The sequence below is a fragment of the Panicum virgatum genome, chromosome 8N (genome assembly GCF_016808335.1).
Source record: "Panicum virgatum strain AP13 chromosome 8N, P.virgatum_v5, whole genome shotgun sequence".
Taxonomy (NCBI): Eukaryota; Viridiplantae; Streptophyta; class Magnoliopsida; order Poales; family Poaceae; genus Panicum; species Panicum virgatum.
In genome coordinates, this window is record NC_053152.1 from 29006201 (window position 1) to 29027132 (window position 20932).

At 45.4% G+C, this 20932-nt stretch overlaps 1 protein-coding gene across 1 annotated transcript in view; it reads left to right on the forward strand.

Annotated features, from left to right (window-relative positions):
* LOC120684931 (tyrosine-protein phosphatase non-receptor type 23-like) overlaps window positions 1-20487 on the forward strand; it is a 70960-nt gene extending 50473 nt beyond the window's left edge. The window contains exons 3-6 of the mRNA XM_039966789.1: window positions 19270-19405; window positions 19773-20041; window positions 20207-20268; window positions 20362-20487. Of these exons, the coding sequence (XP_039822723.1) occupies window positions 19270-19405; window positions 19773-20041; window positions 20207-20268; window positions 20362-20487 (593 nt within the window). The remainder of the gene's footprint in view (window positions 1-19269; window positions 19406-19772; window positions 20042-20206; window positions 20269-20361) is intronic.
* Window positions 20488-20932: the final 445 nt, after the last annotated feature.

The window sequence follows — 20932 nt, forward strand, 5'->3', positions numbered from 1 at the left end:
CACCTTACTCGTATATTCGTATCATTAACCTAGCTCCAGAGTTGTTTTGTCTATCTAGCCATTTCAGGGATGCGAGAGCAAAATAAGATGAAAACATGTAGAAGACGCCACAAGAATGTATAGAACATCGTATCCGGCGTCACACTTACAAAAAGGGCCCATCTGGTAGAGCAAACGGGCACACCAAGCAAGATGCACCGAAGCATCAACAACTGGGCCCACATGTTAGCCTGCCAGGGAAGGTAGAATTAGGGAGGAGCCACCCAAGGGGCGGTCGACCCCACAGGTTGGCCGATCCCTGGATGGTATCCCGTCTAGGTGCATTTCGGGGAAGAGTAACCCCTACTCCACCTCTGCACTTTCCATACGTGGATATGGAGGGAATAGGCCTTGAAGACTATAAAAGGAGGATCTCACCACCTCATTCAACACGCACCACACCAAGAGGCTCTCTCCTTCTCTTGCTTTTCTACTTGTAACCTTAGGCTAGTGGAGCTAGGCTTGAACTCTTCTTTAGCGAATCCAAGTCATCCTTGGGGTTGTAGAGCAATCCTCGGCCTCTAGTATGGCTTTGTATTCAACTTGTCATCAATCTATTCATAATCTAGAGTTTATCCATGGTTGCTTTACTATTTTGATTGTTTATCAATCCATGCTTAGTTTATTCATAAGTTATGTGAAGTATATGGTTAGGCCAAATGATCCAGGTACGTATCAGTTTGTTGTGCTTTCGGGCTTGCCTTAGTGTTTTACTTGTCCATTCGAAGGGTGGGAGATCCGGGGACTCTAGGGTAGTGACCTCATACACAAGCGTGGTGCTCGTGTATACGGGATCCTTCGGATATGACCGTGCTCCACAGTATTACTGGGATAGATGGTAGGTGGTGACAGTCCTGTCCGTCTACCATGACAGCTTTGTTGTGGTTAGTGCACTCCCCGAGATTCGGGTATGGTGTAGGAGTTCATACAATGATGTAACGGCCATAACAGTACTAGGGTAGGGACATTCTCCCTGATATTCCTATTTTCCTGGAACCTGCAGCCCTAACCATGTGTGTAGCATAGCCCTAGCTAACATGAGTAGATGCCCTAGGACCCTTGTTCTTTGCCTAAGCTGCCACTAACATTAGTGTTATTCTTTTATTCTTTATTTATCCTTTATCCTTGAGAGTTGGCTAAGTATGTGTGTCACATTATCCTTATTATCATTTATCATGGCTTACCCCTGCTTGAGTTGTGTATATAGCTTAATGCATAATGTCATGATTATGTACGAAGTATTGTACCTTTACCACATCATCCTTTGGGAAAATATAAATAACAATACCTGAATTTTCTCCAGATGATCGAAATGCTACAATGGTATATCCGTGAACTTGTGGATCCTTCTGTAATCGTTAAGCATACCGATAGGTATTTCCTGGCGTTGTTGCTATGGACTAACAATCCTAGTATTTTTTTGCTATGGACTAACAATCATAATACCTAGGACAATAGGCAGGATGTGAACAGGAATGTGAAAGTTCGCTTGGACCGAGCCTTTGGGGACAACAAGTTCATGGATAGATTGGGTGACACAAAGGTTTATCATTTAGCGCTGGTGAAGTCTGACCACTATGGGTTGCTGGTAGAGGTCAGGGACAAAATGCAGGTCAGTAGGCTATGTGGCAGACGGAGACCCAAACCTTTTCGCTATGAGAATATGTGAAGCCATGGTGTATATATGATGTTTGTTAACCGAATTTGGGATCCAGGCGCTGGGGTGTTGGGGAGAAGACTCCACCAAGATAGCCGATAGAGGAGGAGCCAACAAGAGAGTGAGTGAAAAATGCTCATGAGGGAGGAGAGAGCCCCCTTGACCCCCAGGGTCATCTATATATATGAGGGGAGGGGGTGGCAATTTGCCTCCGGCCCCTTGGAGAGTACATATTTACATTTATGCCCTCAGGCCCTTATAATCGGCCCATTTTGCTATGTGTGCTGGGCCATTCCCCCAATAGTAGCCCCTCAGCTACTTTGGTTTGATTGGTACAACAAATCATAGTAACTGAATACATAGGAAGTGGTCCAGCCCTATCTATGACCTTGGCCATGAGGATTGTCCTCATGACCGCCCGCTTGTACGCCTCGCTAAAAACTCCATCCGAAAACCCAATGGGACAAAACAGATGGAGAAAAGAGTACGCACGCCTAGCGGTCTCACATATACATGACAATAACATTCCAGCTGGTGATTGACTTTGGCCTTAATGATGATGAAGGTCTTCGGCGGTGATGAAGGTCTTCGGCGATGATGAAGGCAGAATCTTCATCGCTTGACTTCATTGCGTAGGCCTCGGATCCTTGGTTCTTGGGAGCTCGTGCCCTTGTCACCGGTTGAACCTCGTCCTCTCCTCGGATCACTCTTCGTTGAGATACAGTTTTTGAAGCAGAGGAAGCAGTGTAGTCGATGTAGTCGAAGTAGAGGAAGCAGAAAATGACGCTGCCTTGACCCTAGCGCAGCCGACGACACCTTTGGGCTTCCACTTGCGAGCGCCGGGCAAGACTTGTTCACCAGGAGGTGTTAATCTACCATGGCCCCATCATAGCCCCCCTTGGTCGGCGTTCAGAGTGGAGGCATCAAAGATTCTTCTCAGGGCGTAGGCGATGAAGCTGATGTCGTGGGTAAGCTGGAGTAGACATCTCCTAAAGTAGAAAGTGAGCCCCTCGAGTCGAACCATATTGACAAAGTCAAAGACCGAAGTCGTCGCCGCCGATGTAGGAGGTAAACCCCTCGAGTCAAACTGTATCAATGAGGGCGAAGGCCGTAGTAGTCGTCGCCGAAGTAGAAGGCGAGCCCCTCGAGTCGAACTGTGTCGACGAGGGCGAAGGCTGTAGTAGTCGTCGCCGAAGTAGGAGGCGAGCCCTTTGAGTCGAGCTGTGTTGATAAGGGCAAAGGTCGTAGTAGTTGTCACTGAAGTAGAAGGCGAGCGCCTCGAATCGAACCGTGTCGATGAGAGCGAAGGCTGCAGTAGTCGTCACCGAAGAAGGAGGCGAGCCCCTCGAGTTGAATTGTGTCGATGAGGGCAAAGGCCGTAGTAGTCGTCACCGAAGTAGGAGGCGAGCGCCTCGAGTCGAACTGTGTCGACGAGGGCGAAGGCTGTAGTAGTCATCACCGAAGTAGGAGGCAAGCCCCTCGAGTCGAACTGTGTCGATCAGGGCAAAGGCCATAGTAGTCATCGCTGAAGTCGTAGGCGAGCCCCTTGAGTCGAACTGTGTCGACGAGGGCAAAGGCTGAAGTCGAAGATGTGCCCCTCGAGTTGAACTGTGTCGACATGGGCGAAGGCTGAAGTTAAAGGGCATGGTGATGCATGCCGAAGGCCCCTCCAAAGTCGATTTGCGACGAAGATTGTTGATGTTGATGACTTCTTTTTTCAACAATAATGCGAAAACCAAAGATAGAATTTCACCATTCCGAAGATGACAATTTGTACACCTGGAAGGCCTGCATCATTTTACTTGATAGCAAAATATTTTTCAAACTTATTAGAATGCCTCCGGCTCTTTAGCTCGAAGAGGTCTCATCCTAGCCATCAGCATTGTGCGCGATAGGACTTTCCTTGTCTTTGGCATTTCGCACGAAAGGACTTTTCTTAGGGGACCTTCGGCTCTTTAGCTCGCAGTGGTTAAGGCCTAGCCTTCGGCATTCACACGATAGGACTTTCCATGCCTTCGGCATTTTGCATGATAGGGCTTTCCGTATCAGTGTGAGCATCTTTGGCTCTCCGCTGCAATGCAATGTGATGCGAAGATTGCAATATGAGATGAATGAATGAGTGAATGCTATTGCAAAGAGTAAAAAATGAAGGCTTTAATGTCTGTGAAGTGAAGCTAAGGGGTGCAGCGCCATTCTACTTATGCAGCCCGTGCTTACTTCTTTCAAGCATTCTTGCTTGTTACGCACTGTTGGCATTTGTTAACGCAAACAGATAAATCTGCAAGCGAACGGATGCTATTGTACCTTTCACCCAATAGTATTCCAGGGTATCGTATTTATCCTCAGGGAAGCAATGGTTAAAGAAGTTGATAAATAGCCATCACGTAAATGCTAGCTAGTATACCAACTAGACTAATATGGGGTATAAGGTGGAATAGGAGTTTTGTATAAATGACACACACAGGAGAACTCCATGATAAGATAGCAGAGCAGACACGCAAAGCTAGGAGGTCAACGAGAGAGGTCAAGGTTCCTATTTACTTCCCCATTAAAGCGGGTCTACTCTAGTTCATACCAAAGGGGTTAACTAAGCAAAATCCAAACATAGCGATCACACCTTGGCACATCAGAGCGACGGTACCTTTCCGATCATCGAAAAGATTGGGAAGGGGAGATCAGGGTCAGGCCGCCAATAGCCCTACGAAAATACCAACCCGAACGTGGTGGAATACAAAGGCTTGGTCGGAGCTGTCACCTCTGGGGGCTACCATAATTATCCGTGGGGTTGGGTGCAACCTCAGGTAATCGATAGTCTAGACACCACATCTACACTATCAATTACTACTCAAGCCACATATGAAAACCAAAGCATTCGGTCGAACGGAGATCCCGTGCCAAAATATAAACACTACACTTAACCATGCTTAACTAACACACTAAGGTATGAAATAGATAACCATAAAGACATTTCAATAAATAGAGCAGATAAAGATAAAGCACTTGAGTCTTACAAAGGGCTGAGACAAGATTTGCCATACCTCCGAAGGCTCATTTAGAACTTTGTACTACTCTCCCTATCTCCCAACTCCAGCTAGTACTACACTACTACATCTTTGGAATGGTGGTGTTGCTCCTTGGTGGTGTGTGTTGTGAGGGGTGAGGGAGACCCCTTTTGTAGCCCAAGGAGGTCGGCTCCTGCCAGAATTAAATATGGAAACACTGGGCACCGCCTTTAGGAGGAAAAGAATGACCTTCCTACCAAAACTCGGGCCATTTGGAGCCAACATGGGGCCGGGCGACCCCGGGGTTCGGCCGGCCCCCGGGTGCTGCCTCTCGCGCCACCTTTCGTCCTGGGCACTGCCAGGTAGGCCCCCATCTTGTGTATGTAGGTGCCGGGGCTTTGTATGTCAGTTTTCTCTATCAAATGGGCCCTTCTTGTAAGTGTGATGTAGGATTGGATCTTTTATGCATTTGTGTTGTGTCTTGTGTATGTTTTCATCTTATTTCACGTATGGGTGCCTGCAAATCACAATTCACCAAAACTTGTTGATTAGCTATAAGCCCTGCAGCTAAATTTGGTGAACGGAATGTTATGAAATGCTGCAGAAGTTGATGGTCTAATTTTGCACTTAAGGACCCTCAACAAGCTCCCCCACACTTATTCTTTGCTCGTCCTCAAGCAAAGTCATATGTAACTATGAAGCATGACTTCAAAAGATGTGATGCTAGCATAAAAGTTGTTCCATGTCATTGCTCATACCTGTAGATTTTTGAAGTGTCTACCATGTCCCCTTGAGCGGTTGAGAAGTGGAACAGGTTAGACACCCAGGCATCACTACCCAACTATGAAGCATACTTGGAGTTTTTATAATTTTTTTGCAAATGAAGCTTGACTTCTCCTCAAGTGGTACTCTCAATTCTCTCAATGATGTTTTCACCCTCACCAAGGCTTTGATAATTTTCCTTTCTTTCCTACTTCTAATGGGCATATATGGAGCTCTAGGTAGGGAAAGAGTAAGGTATATATTGCTAAGTCAAACAATGGACCCATTGGAGAAATATGTCACACTCTTAGATCAAGATGTGCATGTGTGTGGGTCTAGGTGGAGTATTTGGTGGCTAATGTAATTCTACTATGCTCATTAAAAGATATCTCTCTCTTCATTGGCACTTGGATTTTTTTGTGAGAACATGGTCTATCTTTATTCTCATCTTTCTCCGTTTTTTCTTTCTCTCTTTTCTTTCTTTTATTCTTTTTTTCTTTCTCCTTCTTTTTTTATTGATAGCCTTATGCCTCTTTTCGAAGCTAAACTTTTGAGAGAGATATTAATAAGGATTCACAACATTTATTTTGATGGAACCTAACAAGCATATTTTTATTCACTCCCAGTGTAAGAGTAGAACATTTTTGGGTGGATCTAATGAAAGGCATGTTTTGCGACTACTCCAAGTGTAGGAGTAGTGCATTTATTTGGTGGAGTGTACGTGATCTTGATCTTGAGTGCATGATAAATTTCTCAGCACGAGTCAACAAAGTTTGATAAAGCTCAATACAAAAATAAGCAGCATATGTGGAAAGTTTATATCAAAAAACACATTTGGCCTTAGTAGCTTGCACCGATGAGGAGAAGTAAGGCTATTGATTTTAGGTTTTATCAAAAGGTAAATATCCAAGAGCTTACATAGAAAAGATAGGATTTCTTTAGTCTTACCATATCTCACTTCACAACAACTTAGTTGACATGTTTTCCTAACAGAGATATATCCACAGGTAACAAGTGTATGAACTAGGAATAAAGCTTATACTGTGTCGGTGTTTACCGCCAAGCCTGCTCAGGGATACCGTTAGCAGTAAGATTTGTAGGTAGGGGTCGACTGCTCTGGAACTCGATGTTGCAAGGAACACAAAGATTTAGACAGGTTCGGGCCGCGAGTTGCGTAATACCCTACGTCCTGTGTGGTTGTTTGTGTTGCCTTAGGTGTTGATGATGTTTTGAGGGGGTCCCTGCCCGCCCTTATATATCCGGGGGGACAGGGTTACATGGAAAGTCCTAGCCGAGTACAGTTGGAGTCCTACTACAACACAATCGAGTAGTTTCCTTTGTACTGCAGCTAGTTCTACGCCTATTCGGGTAGTTACAATAGAGATAAGGTACATCCATAAGCTATCCCTTATTTTAGAACATTTTAGCCTATAAGCAGTCCCGCTGCCCCGGGTCTGACAAGCCCCCCGAGCTCTTCGTAGCCGAGTCCTGTAGGCGTCGAGTACTTGGCCGGACATCTTCGAGTACTTCAAGTAGTCAGAGCATCTTCCTGGTTTCTTCTGGGCCTTCCTTCAAATACATCGAGTAATCCTTCAAGTACTTCTGGTTGCTCCGAGGCTGTGAGGCGCTCAAGCCCCGAAATCTTGATCATATATGGTGCGCGAAGTACTCGCGCTCCATATGGAGTAGCCCCCGAGCCTTAGGTTGAATCGCAGAATCAGGCTGAGGGTCACTTTAGTCTTTTTCCTTCATTATTTTCCAAGAAAAATTGAAAAATAAATCTCTGATGCACATATCCAGCAGGCCCCGAGCCTTAAATCAAAATCCCTTATTCTGTGGGTAGCCCCCGAGCAAAGATTTGGAATTTAGGATTTAAGACGTGGCATGAGATTTTATTCTTCAGAATATCTGCAGGTTTAATCAGATCCGGTATCCAAAAAGACCCCTTTTTGGGTAAGAGATCCTAGAAAAATGATTCGATTGGATACGCCACACTGATTGCACCCGAAAAATCCTCAGAAATAAAACCCGGGATGTATATCTTTTTACTGTGTGCTCACATGGGACTTGTACTGTATGGAGAATCTGCATTATTACGCTCGTGAATGCTTCCACTATAGCATCACGGGTTGTCCTCTAGTACAATTCCTTGCATCTATAAAAAGGTGGGAGAGAGGCCTTTGTTAGAAACACCAATATTCTAAAGCTATGGCTTGCATTTGGTGTTCTTGCTCTCGCCCTCCTGAATTTTGTGTAGTCCTTTCCAGCAAAAGATGCTAGAAGAGAACTTGCGAGTGACAAGAGAAGTCCCTGCTACCTCATCCTACAACCCTAATGCTCTCATTGGATCCATTTTGGACATCATGTCCTTGCATATTCCAATGAGGCAGGTTCTCTCTGGACTGTTTGCAGGTAAATTTGTCGTTCTCTTGGGGTTGCCTGTTTCTGGGTGTCCAAGAACTGACATCTCTGGTAAGGAGACTTAATCTTGCCACAATGTATTCAGGGAGAAGGAGAAATTTCTCCGCAAGATGCTACAAGAGATCTTGCGAGACGATTACTGTAATCTGCCTCAAAACTCCTGAAACTTTTCTCCCAGTATACGAGTATCATTATTCCCTTTAATGGGAATAACAAGTTTGTACTTTGTCATGGCCTCGGGCCGATCTAGCTATTGCAGGCATCGACTAGAAGCTCCAAGAGATCTAGGCATTGTGCATAATGGTCCGAGTCATTGTAAAGCTAGCTAGAAAGAAGTACTCGAATTGTAATATCGAGTAGTTGTACTGTGTCGAGTACTTTTCCTTATTCTAGAATGTTATCCCAGTTAAAGGAAGTGGAGTCGAGTAGTTATCAAGGGATGTGAGTGTTTTCTTTTTCCAAAATGTAATCTTAGAAAAAAGGAAATATCTCAGAAAATCCCGCCTCTTCCGTGATTTGCAACGGACTGTTGGCCTGTTGAGTGTTTTTACCATGTTGCCACCGTCATTATAAAATGAAACGGTAACTAGGTTTTACCCCACCGGCCGCCATTTGCTTTTACTGTTTAGATCTGCTCTTGCCCTCAAGCTCCCAGATCTAAACTTTTTGCTCTCCCTTGCCTCCTAGATCCCCTTTAGGGTTTTAGTAAGTGTATGCGCGTGAAGCGCTCTGTTGATTTCTGGATGGCCCCCAAGAAATCGAGCAAGGGCAAGGACGCAGCTGCTGAGCCATCCTGTGATAAAGGATGGGTCACAAGTAAGTGCTCCAAATCTGACTTGGAATCCCTAGTTAAGCAGGGCTTTTTACCAACAAAATATGTAATCCAATGGCGTGTAGCGCTAGGCGACGCTCGTCCATATGAAAATACGGGCGAGATTGTTGGATTTCTTCCCTATTTTGAGCGAGAGTTAGGTCTTACCTGCTCTAATTTCTTTTCTGGAATCTTGTATTATTATGGAATCCAGCTTCATCATCTCACCCCCAACTCTTTTGTTCATATATCTGTCTTCGTACATTTGTGCGAAGCTTTTCTAGGAATTGAGCCCTATTTTAAACTCTTTCGATTCCTCTTCCACCTTAAGCCACAGCCAGATTCCTACATTTTAGATGTAGTAGGTGGTGTGGGACTTCAGCTTAGACAGGGGAAGGATAAAGTATATATCCCCTATAAGCTTAGTTATAAGGTAATCGACTGGAAACTCAAGTGGTTCTATGTAGAGAACCAGTGGGAGAGCGTCCCAGCGATTACTCCCGGCCCTCCAATTCAATGGCCCGAGTGGAATAAGAAACCAGTCGATGATAGCCAAATCTCCGAGCTACTCGCACGGATTGCCGATCTTAGGCAAAAGAATGTGACTGGAGAGGTTGTCATGTTCGACTGGATGAAAAAAAGGATTCAGCTGCTGCAGGCCCGGGAAACGCTTGGTTTCCAGTATCAGGGAACAACTGATTTGATAAGATACTCAGAGGAAGATATCTCAGATGAAGAAGTGTTTAGTCGAGTACAACGACTACTAAGGGATCTAAAGAAATTTCCTGTTGTTCCTGATACTTTTTCTGCTGCAAGTCCTCCGAAGCAAGTACTTGATAAGAGTAGTCAATATGTAGTAATTGAGTACTTTAACTTAGTGTGATTCTGATAGAATTTGCTTTCTGTAGGGGGACGTGGAGCGTTTTAAAAGTAGTCCTCCACTGCCAGGCACTTATTCTTCCTTTTTATTTCTCCATGCGCTCTTATACTGTCAAGCCAGTCCTAGTATGTGTCGACGGTCATTAATGACCAATTTCGACCGTCAACTCCTGCACAAAAAGGGACTAAAATGTGGAATAAATGCTAGGATAGATTTATTTACTAACGGATTCCACAGGTGATGTTCTAGAATGTGTGCATGTGATTTCCAGCTGATTTTGCAGTATAATGGTGTGGTTTGATCCAGGACATAATGTTCCAGCAAATCAGGATGCGACATGTGTCAGAATATGGAATAGATGGCCCACCAGAGCAAGAAACCAACAGTACAAGAGCCAATACCCGTGCCAATGACAAGTGGGCCTAGGAAGGAACCCGTGGACCGAAAGGGGTGGTCGGTGGGCCCACTGGGAGGCCGGCCGACCAGGCCCATGGGCCCCACCTCCTCAACTTTGCCACGTGGTGCTCCCTCACTGGCTCCCAATGTCGGTTCTGCAGAGAAGAGCTGCGATCTCGGGGTGGCTCCCTCCTACAAATACAAGGGGAGGGGTAGAAGAATGAACACACACACACATCTCACCCTCTCAACTCACCCTTCCTCCCTTGGAGCTTGAGGCCTTCATCCTAGATGCTTAGGTAGACTAGGAGGTGTAGAAGAAGAGGAGGAGAGTGAGGAGGAGCCGGGGGAAGTGCCGAGTTTGTCGGCACTCTTCTCCGCTTGTACCTCGACGGATGCTTATTCGGTTGTAAGTGTTCGAGACTTTCTTTGTTTGTTAATTTGGAATTAGAGTTTAGATCGCATGTTATTATATCTGCCTTATATTAGTTGATGTGTATGCTAGCGAGTAGCATTTGATCTTAGCTTAAGACCCCAGATAGAAAAGGGTAGTCTTGGCTAGGGCTAAGGTTAGTAGGGAAAGGCGTAGACGTGGTGTCTAGGCTAGACTATACCACTCAGTTGTCTGATAGTCCCACAGTTTGTAGAGGTAGCCGGCAGGTGGTGACAGCCCTGTTCGAGCCTTTTCATAATCCTCCACGTTTGGATATCAGATAGAGCACATATTGGAGCTATCAGCTTGTATAAGCCGGTCGATACCTTTAGCTCGAAGTATAACGGCGACGTGATCTCTTCTTCTAGACATAGATTCTAGATATAGAAAGTCCTCTCTTCTATCTTCTCCACATTGGCATGTGTGTCCTTGGATGAACCTGAACCTGTAGATAGCGTACTCACGTTCCTCATTGGATACGATACCCTGGAATACTCTTGGGTGAAAGCTACAGCGGTATCCGTTGTGACGTGATCTCTTCTTCTAGACATAGATTCTAGCTTTCTGGCGCCGTTGCCGGAAAACGGTAGCTACATTATCTACGGACTCAGTCGTCCTTGTATCTTCTTTTTTTCTTTTTCTTTGATTCTACCTCAACCCCCGCTACCCATGGAGCAGCTATCCCTTTTACAGCTCTCTTCACCCAACAGCGAGTTCTACGAGCCAGCACTCTCTGCTGACCCAATTCTTTCTACTAGCTATGAACTCGACTCAGGCTACATAGCCTTTGTTCAGGAAAATTTCTTTTCGGGAAGGGATTGTGAAAATCCCTACCATCATATGCGCGAGTTTGAGCAAGTGTGTTCATGCAAGAAAATTTCGGGCATGACACACGAAACTCTTAAATGGAAATTATTTCCCTTTCGGGATAAGCAAAGCAATGGTACATTTGTGTTGTAGGCTGTGTGAATGGAAGTTGGATTGAACTTCGGGACAGATTCTGTTCTGCATTCTTCCCGCTTTCACGAATATGTGCCTTACGAACGAAAATTTTAACTTTCCATCAGAATGATAAGGAATCAATCGGTGTAGCTTGGGCTAGATTTACCTTATTGGAAAAATCAGGCCCATATTTGTCATTACCCAAGCAATTATTGCTCCAGCATTTTTATGCTGGTCTTGACAAAGAGTCTGCACACCATCTCGATCTTACCTCTGGAGGATCTTTCGCTCATCTTACCCCAACCGAAAGTAGGAAAGTCCTCGACAAAATCTTGGACAGAACCTCTTTTGTTTGTATCCATGAGCCAGTTCCCACAGAGCCCGAGATGTGTTAAGCGGAGCCTTCAGAAATCGAATCGGAACCCTCTGGAAGCCCATCAGTAGATTCGATCTATGAAACCGCCCCTGAACATAAATCCGAAACATTGGAGGAGGAAGACCCTTCACCTCCGAAGTTTCTCCGAAGTATCGAGCCGGATATCTTTGAAGACTTCGGCAACACCTCAAGATACTTCTGCCAGAAGCGACCACCAAGTCCTGTCACTCCTACGGATCCCTTAGAAGAGAATTTTCTTCGGGAGATGATTCAAGAGTTGACAACATTGATCAGCAACGAATGGTTGCAGGAAGGAGAATTATCCTTATCTCCAATCTCTCTCAACTCTCCCTCTTCATCATTCCGTTGCCGTCTCCAAGATCAAAATATGGACGCTCTCTATAGTCCCACTGATGGAGCCAATCTAATGTCAAACGAGTTTGCCTTAGCCTTTCTGGCAATTACAAACTCACTCTGACAGACAGACAGCTCAAGAGACCTTCAGGTTCTCTTACGAGCAGCTATGGGATAATCACCGATGTGCCATTTTGGTACAATGATGTTAAAATCCATCTGAACTTCCATATCTTCGAAGATCTCAACTTCGATTTCTTGATAGGACATCCCCTTAAAGCTCTCTTTACAGATGTACCTAAAAACAGATGTTTAAACATCAAATTAGGGAAGGAAATGTTCCACATCCCCATGGATCGAGCATTAACATGCTCTATGGAAGATCTCCCTATTCCAGAGCCAATCGAGGAAATAATGGTCACTTCCACTTTAGAGCCTTTTGACTCAGACCTCGAGGAGGATATCGAGGAAATGCCGGAAGAAGTCAGCGATGCAGAAGAAGAATTCGGTGACACTTCTGAACTGCTCATGACTGAGAAGCCATCACGACCTCCAATTGAGCTAAAACCTTTACCTTTCGGGCTTAGATACGCCTTTCTGAATAGCAATGTAGAGTCTCTCGTGATCATTAGCGACAAACTCTCAGAAGAGGAGACGAATAAACTCATCGCTGATTTAGGGAAGCATCAATCAGTCTTAGGCTATGCCCTACAAGACCTCAAGGGCATCAATCCTGCCCTCTGTACTCACCGAATCCCATTGGATCCCGCAATAGCACCTTCTAGGGAACCCCAAAGAAGGTTGAACAATGCTATGAGGGAGGTGGTAAAGAAAGAGGTCCTCAAACTCTTAGATGCTGGAATTATCTATCCTGTTCAACATAGTGAGTGGGTAAGCCCAGTCCAAGTCGTACCCAAGAAAGGAGGCATGACGGTGGTGGAGAATAGCAAGAACAAGCTAATTCCCCAACGAACCGTCATGGGATGGAGGATGTGTATAGATTATAGAAAACTCAACAAGGCCACTAAGAAGGATCACTTCCCACTACCTTTCATCGATGAGATGTTAGAGCGATTGGCGAAGCACTCCTACTTCTGTTTCCTTGAAGATTATTCTGGTTACCATCAAATACACATCCATCCCGAAGATCAGAGCAAGACCACGTTCACATGCCCCTATGGAACATATGCCTACCGACGAATGTCGTTCGGGTTATGTAACGCACCCGCATCGTTCCAAAGGTGTATGGTGTCCATTTTCTCCGACATGATCGAAGAAATTATGGAAGTTTTCATGGACGACTTCTCGGTCTATGGGACTACCTTCGATCATTGTCTAGAAAATTTAGACAAAGTCTTGCAGAGGTGCCAAGAAAAGGACCTAATCTACAACTGGGAGAAATGTCAGTTCATGGTCCGTGAAGACATCGTTTTAGGACACTTAGTGTCCGAAAGAGGGATAGAGGTGGATAAGGCGAAGATTGAAGTCGTTGAACAACTTCCGCCTCCCATCAATGTGAAAGGAATCAGAAGCTTCCTTAGCCATGCCGGATTCTATCAAAGGTTCATCGCGAACTTCTCCCAGATCGCTAGACCCCTCACAAGTCTCCTAGCCAAGGAAGTTCCTTTCCAATTCACGGATGAGTGCCACAAAGCCTTTAACACACTCAAAAAGGCACTCATCTCAGCTCCAATCATTCAACCCCCAGATTGGAAGCTCCCATTCGAGATCATGTGTGATGCTAGTGATTACGCGATGGGGGCCGTACTTGGTCAAACCAAGGATAAGAAGCATCACACGATTGAGTACGCAAGCAAGACACTCACTGGAGCTTAGCTCAATTATGCCACCACAGAAAAAAGAGCTCCTAGCAGTTGTCTTTGCTATCGACAAGTTTAGATCCTATTTAGTGGGTACCAAGGTCATCATCTATACAGACCATGCCGCACTCAAGTACCTCTTCACTAAAAAGGATGCTAAACCGAGGTTGATCAGATGGATTCTTCTGCTCCAAGAGTTTGATTTGGAAATTAAGGATAAGAAAGGAGTAGAGAATTCAGTGGCGGATCATTTATCATGCATGACCAATATGAATACCCAAGACCCACCGATAAATGACTTCCTACGCGATGACATGCTTCTCAAAGTAACAGCTTCGCACCCCTGGTATGCGAATATCATAAACTTCATGGTTTCGGGGTATATACCCCCAGGGGAGAGCAAAAAGAAGTTAGTACAGGACAGCAGACACCACCTATGGGATGCACCATATCTGTAACAAGTCTGTGCAGATGGGTTACTCAGACATTGTGTACCTACAGCAGAAGGACAAAAGATCATAGAGAAATGCCATGCAACACAATATGGAGGTCACTATGGTGTATTTCGCACTCAAGCGAAAATCTGGCAGAGTGGTTTCTATTGGCCATCTATGTATGAAGATACAAAGAACTTCATCCGCAGATGTTCAAACTGCTAGAGGCATGGAGGGATTACAGCTCGCGATTCATTGCCCCTGAACTACAACCTTCAGGTCGAACTCTTTGATGTTTGGGGTATTGATTACATGGGACCTTTCGTAAGATCCCAAGGATGCGAGTATATTTTGGTCGTCGTAGATTATGTCTCCAAATGGGTCAAAGCCATGCCATACAGAGCCGCAGATGCAAAGCATGCCCATAAGATGTTCCATGAGATTATCTTTCCAAGGTTTGGCACACCACGGATGGTAATTAGTGACGGAGGGTCACACTTCAATGACTCAGCCTTCTAGAACTTTCTCAAGGAACTAGGGATAAGGCACAACATCACGACTCCGTATCACCCTCAAACCAGCAGTAAAGCAGAAACATCTAACAAGCAAATCAAGAATATTCTGTAGAAGACTGTGAATGAGATGGGGAAGGGATGAAAGCTGAAATTATCGGATGCATTGTGGGCATACCGTACAGCATACAAGACACCCATTGGAATGTCACCCTATCAGCTTGTCTATGGGAAAACTTGCCACTTACCTATAGAGCTGGAGCACAGAGCACATTGGGCTATCCAAAAATGGAACATGGACAAAATAGCCGGAGAATATAGGAAACGTCAAATCTTGGAATTGGAAGAATGGAGAGACAAAGCTTATCATAACGCCTCGATCTACAAAGAGAGAACCAAGAGATGGCATGATAAACGATTGAAGCCTAAGAGCTTCAATCCTGGAGACAAGGTATTACTCTTCAACTCTAGGGTCAAGTTATTTGGTCATGGGAAACTACAAAGTAAATGGCAAGGGCCGTATCGCGTCATTGACACATCATCACATGGAGCCATCACGATACAAGATGACGATGGTAACGCCTTCAAGGTAAACGATCAACAACTCAAGCTTTTCCTAGACCATCATAAAGCTCTTGATGAAGAGATAGATGTGATTGACTTAGTCGATCCCATACTTATGTTCAAAAAGAGCCATATAGGCCAAAAGGGCAAGAGGGCCCATCATATCTCTCAAGAACACAACCATACCAGTTGACCTGCGCAAGCTAGGGCCGACTGGGGCCCAGACTGGGTCGACCGACCTATAGGTCAGCCGAACCTGGGCCAGCCCCAGTGAGGCCCAGCTTCGGGGCACGGCCTCTTTGACCCACCTAGAATCCAATTCCGTGAGGCGTGCCGGCATTTCGCGACGAGGAAAGGAGTCTCGTACCCCTCTTCTTCTCTTCAGAAACCCTAAACTCCATACCTTGTTTCCATCTATTCCCCAAAATCTTCATTAGTTCCACCAGCATTCGATCACCATCAACCCATGGCCGATAAGGAGATAGTCCCTTACGTTGCGCCAGAATCCCGCCAAAACAATCCACTTAGCCCTATGGAGCAATATTTCATGGAGGCTCTCCAAGAAGAAGCCTTCTAGGTGACCGCGACCTTGCCAGCAACGCCTCGAAGCACCCCCAGAAGGAAGGACCCGAGGGGCGCCAGGGGCAGGTGGGCCGATCACCTTGGTTGGCCGACTTCCCAACGAGCCCGTTCGGCTCCCGGTTTCTCTGGTGGTTCTCCATCGCCAGGTGGAGTACTTCCAGCTGAGGTACGGCGAAGAAAACCACGGAATAGGCCCTCAAAGAATAAATTGGAGGTCTTAACAGTCAAGTTGTTCCAGGACGAACATGCAGCTGGGCCGAGGCTTAAGCTTGATGAGGAGTATGTGCATTCGTGGGTGACAAAGGAGGGCCGAATAATCAGCCACGATTACTGGCGCAATAAGATATCTCCTGATGAGCCACCACTCCAACCACGCCTCACAATCTTTGGAGTAAGACCACCGGCCAGACCGGAAGACTATCAAGATAAGTCTGAGATAAAGAAACTTTCCAATGAGCTTACAAAAGCTCATATGGACAATGTCAGATTGGACACATCTCAGCAGAGGTTGAGGGAAGAGGTCAGAGAGATGCAAGGGGACCTCAACCTTTACTTCAAGTTTCTTGATGAAAGGATGGATCGCCTAGTAGAGGCACTAGGATTCCAAGACTTTGAGTAGGGATCTTAGATAAGACCCCTCTCGTTATCATAGGTTTAGTTGGGCGCTAGTTTTAATCGAGTCGTTTAGGTTTAGGTCAGTTTAGTTGCGCCCTAGTTTTATTTCAGGATTGTAAACTTTGGCTCCCCGGTGTTAATGCTGGCAGAGCCCCATTATCTTTCATATTTGGTTTGTTTTGTCTATGATCGAAGAGCAGGTCGAAAACAAGTGTGGGGGAGATCCCATGACGCTACACATTCACGATCACATTCACACGTCATGTGCACCTCCCGCTCCGACTCATGAGTTTGCATTACCTCACTTGTTTCCTCCCTTTAGTGTTTCTAAACATGAGCATATCTTCTCAAATTCTTTAATCTGTTTAAGAAACATGCTAATAAGAGCTCTTGAAAGATGCCTCGCATAAATGTTTTTCATGCTGCGCTTGAGTTTGTGAACCATATTTTATAGGACCCATGATACTTAGTTGTTGACTAACGTGATATGACTGGTTTGAAGTTGTTTGTCTTTTCCATGTTGACCAGTTTGGGGAATTTTATTTATAAAAACAAAAACTGAGTTCTTGGTCTTATCTCTTTACCCACCATCCTACCTGAGCCATATAATACTATCCACTTGAAAAATCCCATGCTTTGTCTCTTGGTTACATGTTGAGCTTGGTCAAACTTTGTGACCCATTATGGTTTTACTTTGTTTATGCACTTGATTTAAGGTTTTATGCCCAGATGAACCTCGTGCTCCTTAAATACTATCTGACAATAGTATTCAAAAAAAAGGGAAAAGAAAAGAAAAAGAGAGACGAAAAGATGGCATGCAAAAGAAGCATGACCCAGCAATAAAATCAGACATGAAAAGGAGCATGTATTTATCTGTGCACTAACCTGATCAGTCATAAATATGAGTACATACCTGTGGATCCATTCTTTGATCTTGCAACAGATTTGGACCAAGCAGACAACATTCTACCTCATCCATCGAAACTCCACAAATACCATCAAAACCGGTGAGGTAAAATAGAGATGAATGCTAGTAAGAAAGTTATGAGCGACTCTGAGGGACCCATGGAGGAGAGTAAGACCATGAACAATTTTATAAAAATATTTTTTTTTCAAAATCTCCAAGTCTGGCAACATGACAGGATGACACTTAAAGCCAAGATCATTCCATTTTTCAATATCTCAAGATATCATGATAGACACATTCAAGTTCACAAGCAAGAGAAAGGTATGACATGACTTTTGTGCAGGATATTCTATTAGGAAGTTACCAGCTCACCTCAGTCCTGACCTTTACTAGGGACGAGCAAAGGGCCAAGTGTGGGGGATCTTGTTGACGGTCATTAACGATCAATTTCGACCGTCAACTCCTGCACAAAAAGGGACTAAAATGTGGAATAAATGCTAGGATATATTTATTTACTAACGGATTCCATAGGTGATGTTCTAGAATGTGTGCAGGTGATTTCCAGCTGATTTTGCAGTATAATGGTGTGGTTTGATCCAGGACATAATGTTACAGCAAATTAGGATGCGACACATGTCAGAATATGGAATAGATGGCCCACCAGAGCAAGAAACCAACAGTACAAGAGCCAATACCCGTGCCAATGACAAGTGGGCCTAGGAAGGAACCCATGGACCGAAAGGGGTGGTCGGTGGGCCCACTGGGAGGCCGGCCGACCTACTAGTCGGCCGACCAGGCTCATGGGCCCCACCGCCTCAACTTTGCCACGTGATGCTCCCTCACTGGCTCCCAATGTCGGTTCTGCAGAGAAGAGCTGCGATCTCGAGGTGGCTCCCTCCTACAAATACAAGGGGAGTGGTAGAGGAATGAACACACACACACATCTCATCCTCTCAACTCACCCTTCCTCCCTTGGAGCTTGAGGCCTTCATCCTAGATGCTTAGGTAGACTAGGACGTGTAGAAGAAGAGGAGGAGAGTGAGGAGGAGTCAGGGGAAGTGCCGGGTTTGTCGGCACTCTTCTCCGCTTGTACCTCGACGGATGCTTATTCGGTTGTAAGTGTTCGAGACTTTCTTTGTTTGTTAATTTGGAATTAGAGTTTAGATCGCAAGTTATTATATCTGCCTTATATTAGTTGATGTGTATGCTAGCGAGTAGCATTTGATCTTAGCTTAAGACCCCGGATAGAAAAGGGTAGTCTTGGCCAGGGCTAAGGTTAGTAGGGAAAGGCGTAGACGTGGTGTCTAGGCTGGACTATACCACTCAGTTGTCTGATAGTCCCACGGTTTGTAGAGGTAGCCGGCAGGTGGTGCCAGCCCTGTTCGAGCCTTTTCGTAATCCTCCACGTTCGGATATCAGATAGAGCACATATTGGAGCTATCGGCTTGTATAAGCCGGTCGATACCTTTAGCTCGAAGTATAACGGCGACATGATCTCTTCTTCTAGACATAGATTCTAGATATAGAAAGTCCTCTCTTCTATCTTCTCCACATTGGCATGTGTGTCCTTGTATGAACCTGAACTTGTAGATAGCGTACTCACGTTCCTCAGTGGATACGATACCCTGGAATACTCTTGGGTGAAAGCTACAGCGGTATCCGTGCACTTTCTGATTTTATTCATGACGTTGCAAAATACCAACAGTATGTTTATATGTAATCTTTATATAAACAATACAGATTTCTAACCTTGATTGTGCAGATGAAGAGGCGGCTGGAGAAAGGAGTGATGGGGAGTGCAGCCCCACTCCTAGTGCGGATACCGAGGCTGGGCATCCAAAGGGTGTGCGGTCTGTGGCGAGGAAGCGTAGTAGTTCTTCTCAAGCCACCCGCGACAGGTAAGTAGCTGGTCGATTTCAATCGAGTACTTCTGTCTTCAATTTGCTGATTTTGACTTAAATTTTTGCTTTTTCAAGTCTGGCGGCTAAGATGCCACGGACTTCAGCATCTGGGGATGATGCTGTGGTGGGACAAACCGTTCCTTCCACCAGATTGGACCCATCAAAGGGGATCGGGACTACTCTACCGGCGAGTAGTTATAATGTAGACAATGCCAGAGATGCGGGTAAGCAGGCTGTCATCGTGAGGCCTACCTGGAAATTTGGCATCAAGATGCTTGCCATAAAAAGGGCTCCTACGTAAGTTCCTTGAAACTTGTATTTGTAGGATTTGTCTCTGTATCGAGTAGCTGATTTGTTTTTTCAGTGATGCACTCCTGGAGGCAAGAGGGGATGCTGAGGACAACTCAGCCCCCAAGTCAGCAATGGAGAAGCCATCGAGTACTCCAGAGATGAGTGCTCGCGAGGTAGAAGACATGGTGGATGCCATGCTACGGAATTCTCCGTTACCAGATACTGAGAGGAGCGATGAAAGGCTCCCGGAAGGCGATGGAAGCGACAAGCTTCCAGAGGAGGAAAGTGGCGAAAAGCTTCTTGAAGGAGGCGACAAGAAGCTACCTGAAGACGCCCCTATAGGTAAACTTATAAAGCCTTATACTGAAAAAGTACTTTTTCTTTGCTCTTAATTTGACTAAGTAGCGTTGTTTTCCTCTAGATTCCCAAATTCCGGGGAATACTATAGGGAGGGTTGAGGATGTGCCAAAAAAGGCAGTCTCTGAGGTGTGGGCGAGTGCTTCCCAGGTCTCATCTCGGGAAGTGTCGTGCCGCAGGAGCAGCTAAAACTTGCATTCAAGCTACTGGGGGTAAGTAGTCGAATATCTCGAGTACTTGAGTATAGATCGAGTAGTGTATACTGATCCCTTTTTTGTACTTTTTGACAGGAGGTACTGGAATAGGAAGGTGGCCAGGCCCAGGACGATTCAGAGCTAATTGCTCTGAGGGAGCGGGTAGAAACGCTCTCGTCCGAGAAGGCTGCCCTTCAGGAGAAACTTAAGAAGCTCTCCAAGGCCAAGAAAAGTTAGTCTGTAGCATATATGACGCAATCGACTAGTTGTTCTACCTAGTATTTATAAGATTTTCTTTGAATCGAGTACACAGCTTGCTCGAAATTGTTAAAGATTTAGGAAAGCTTGGTACTGGATCTGAAGATTCTTATGTACCAAAATGCAGATGAAATTGAAAAGCTCAAGAAGATCAAGGAAGACTCTGACCGGGAAGCGGTGACAGTTCTTAAACAACTCAAGGACCTGTCAGAGTCTCAGGACTTGATGCAGCAGGAGCTTGTAGAGCTGAGGCATGTAAGGGATGCTGCTCAACACGTGGCAGAGATTGTGGAGATCCCGGAAGGGAATGAAGACGAACCGCTCACTGTGGCGGGCAAGCTTCGAAAAGTACCCGAAAGTTTTGAAAGGTACGTCTCCACAACCACCCGACAATACGTGGGACATGTACTCGGGTTGGTGAAGT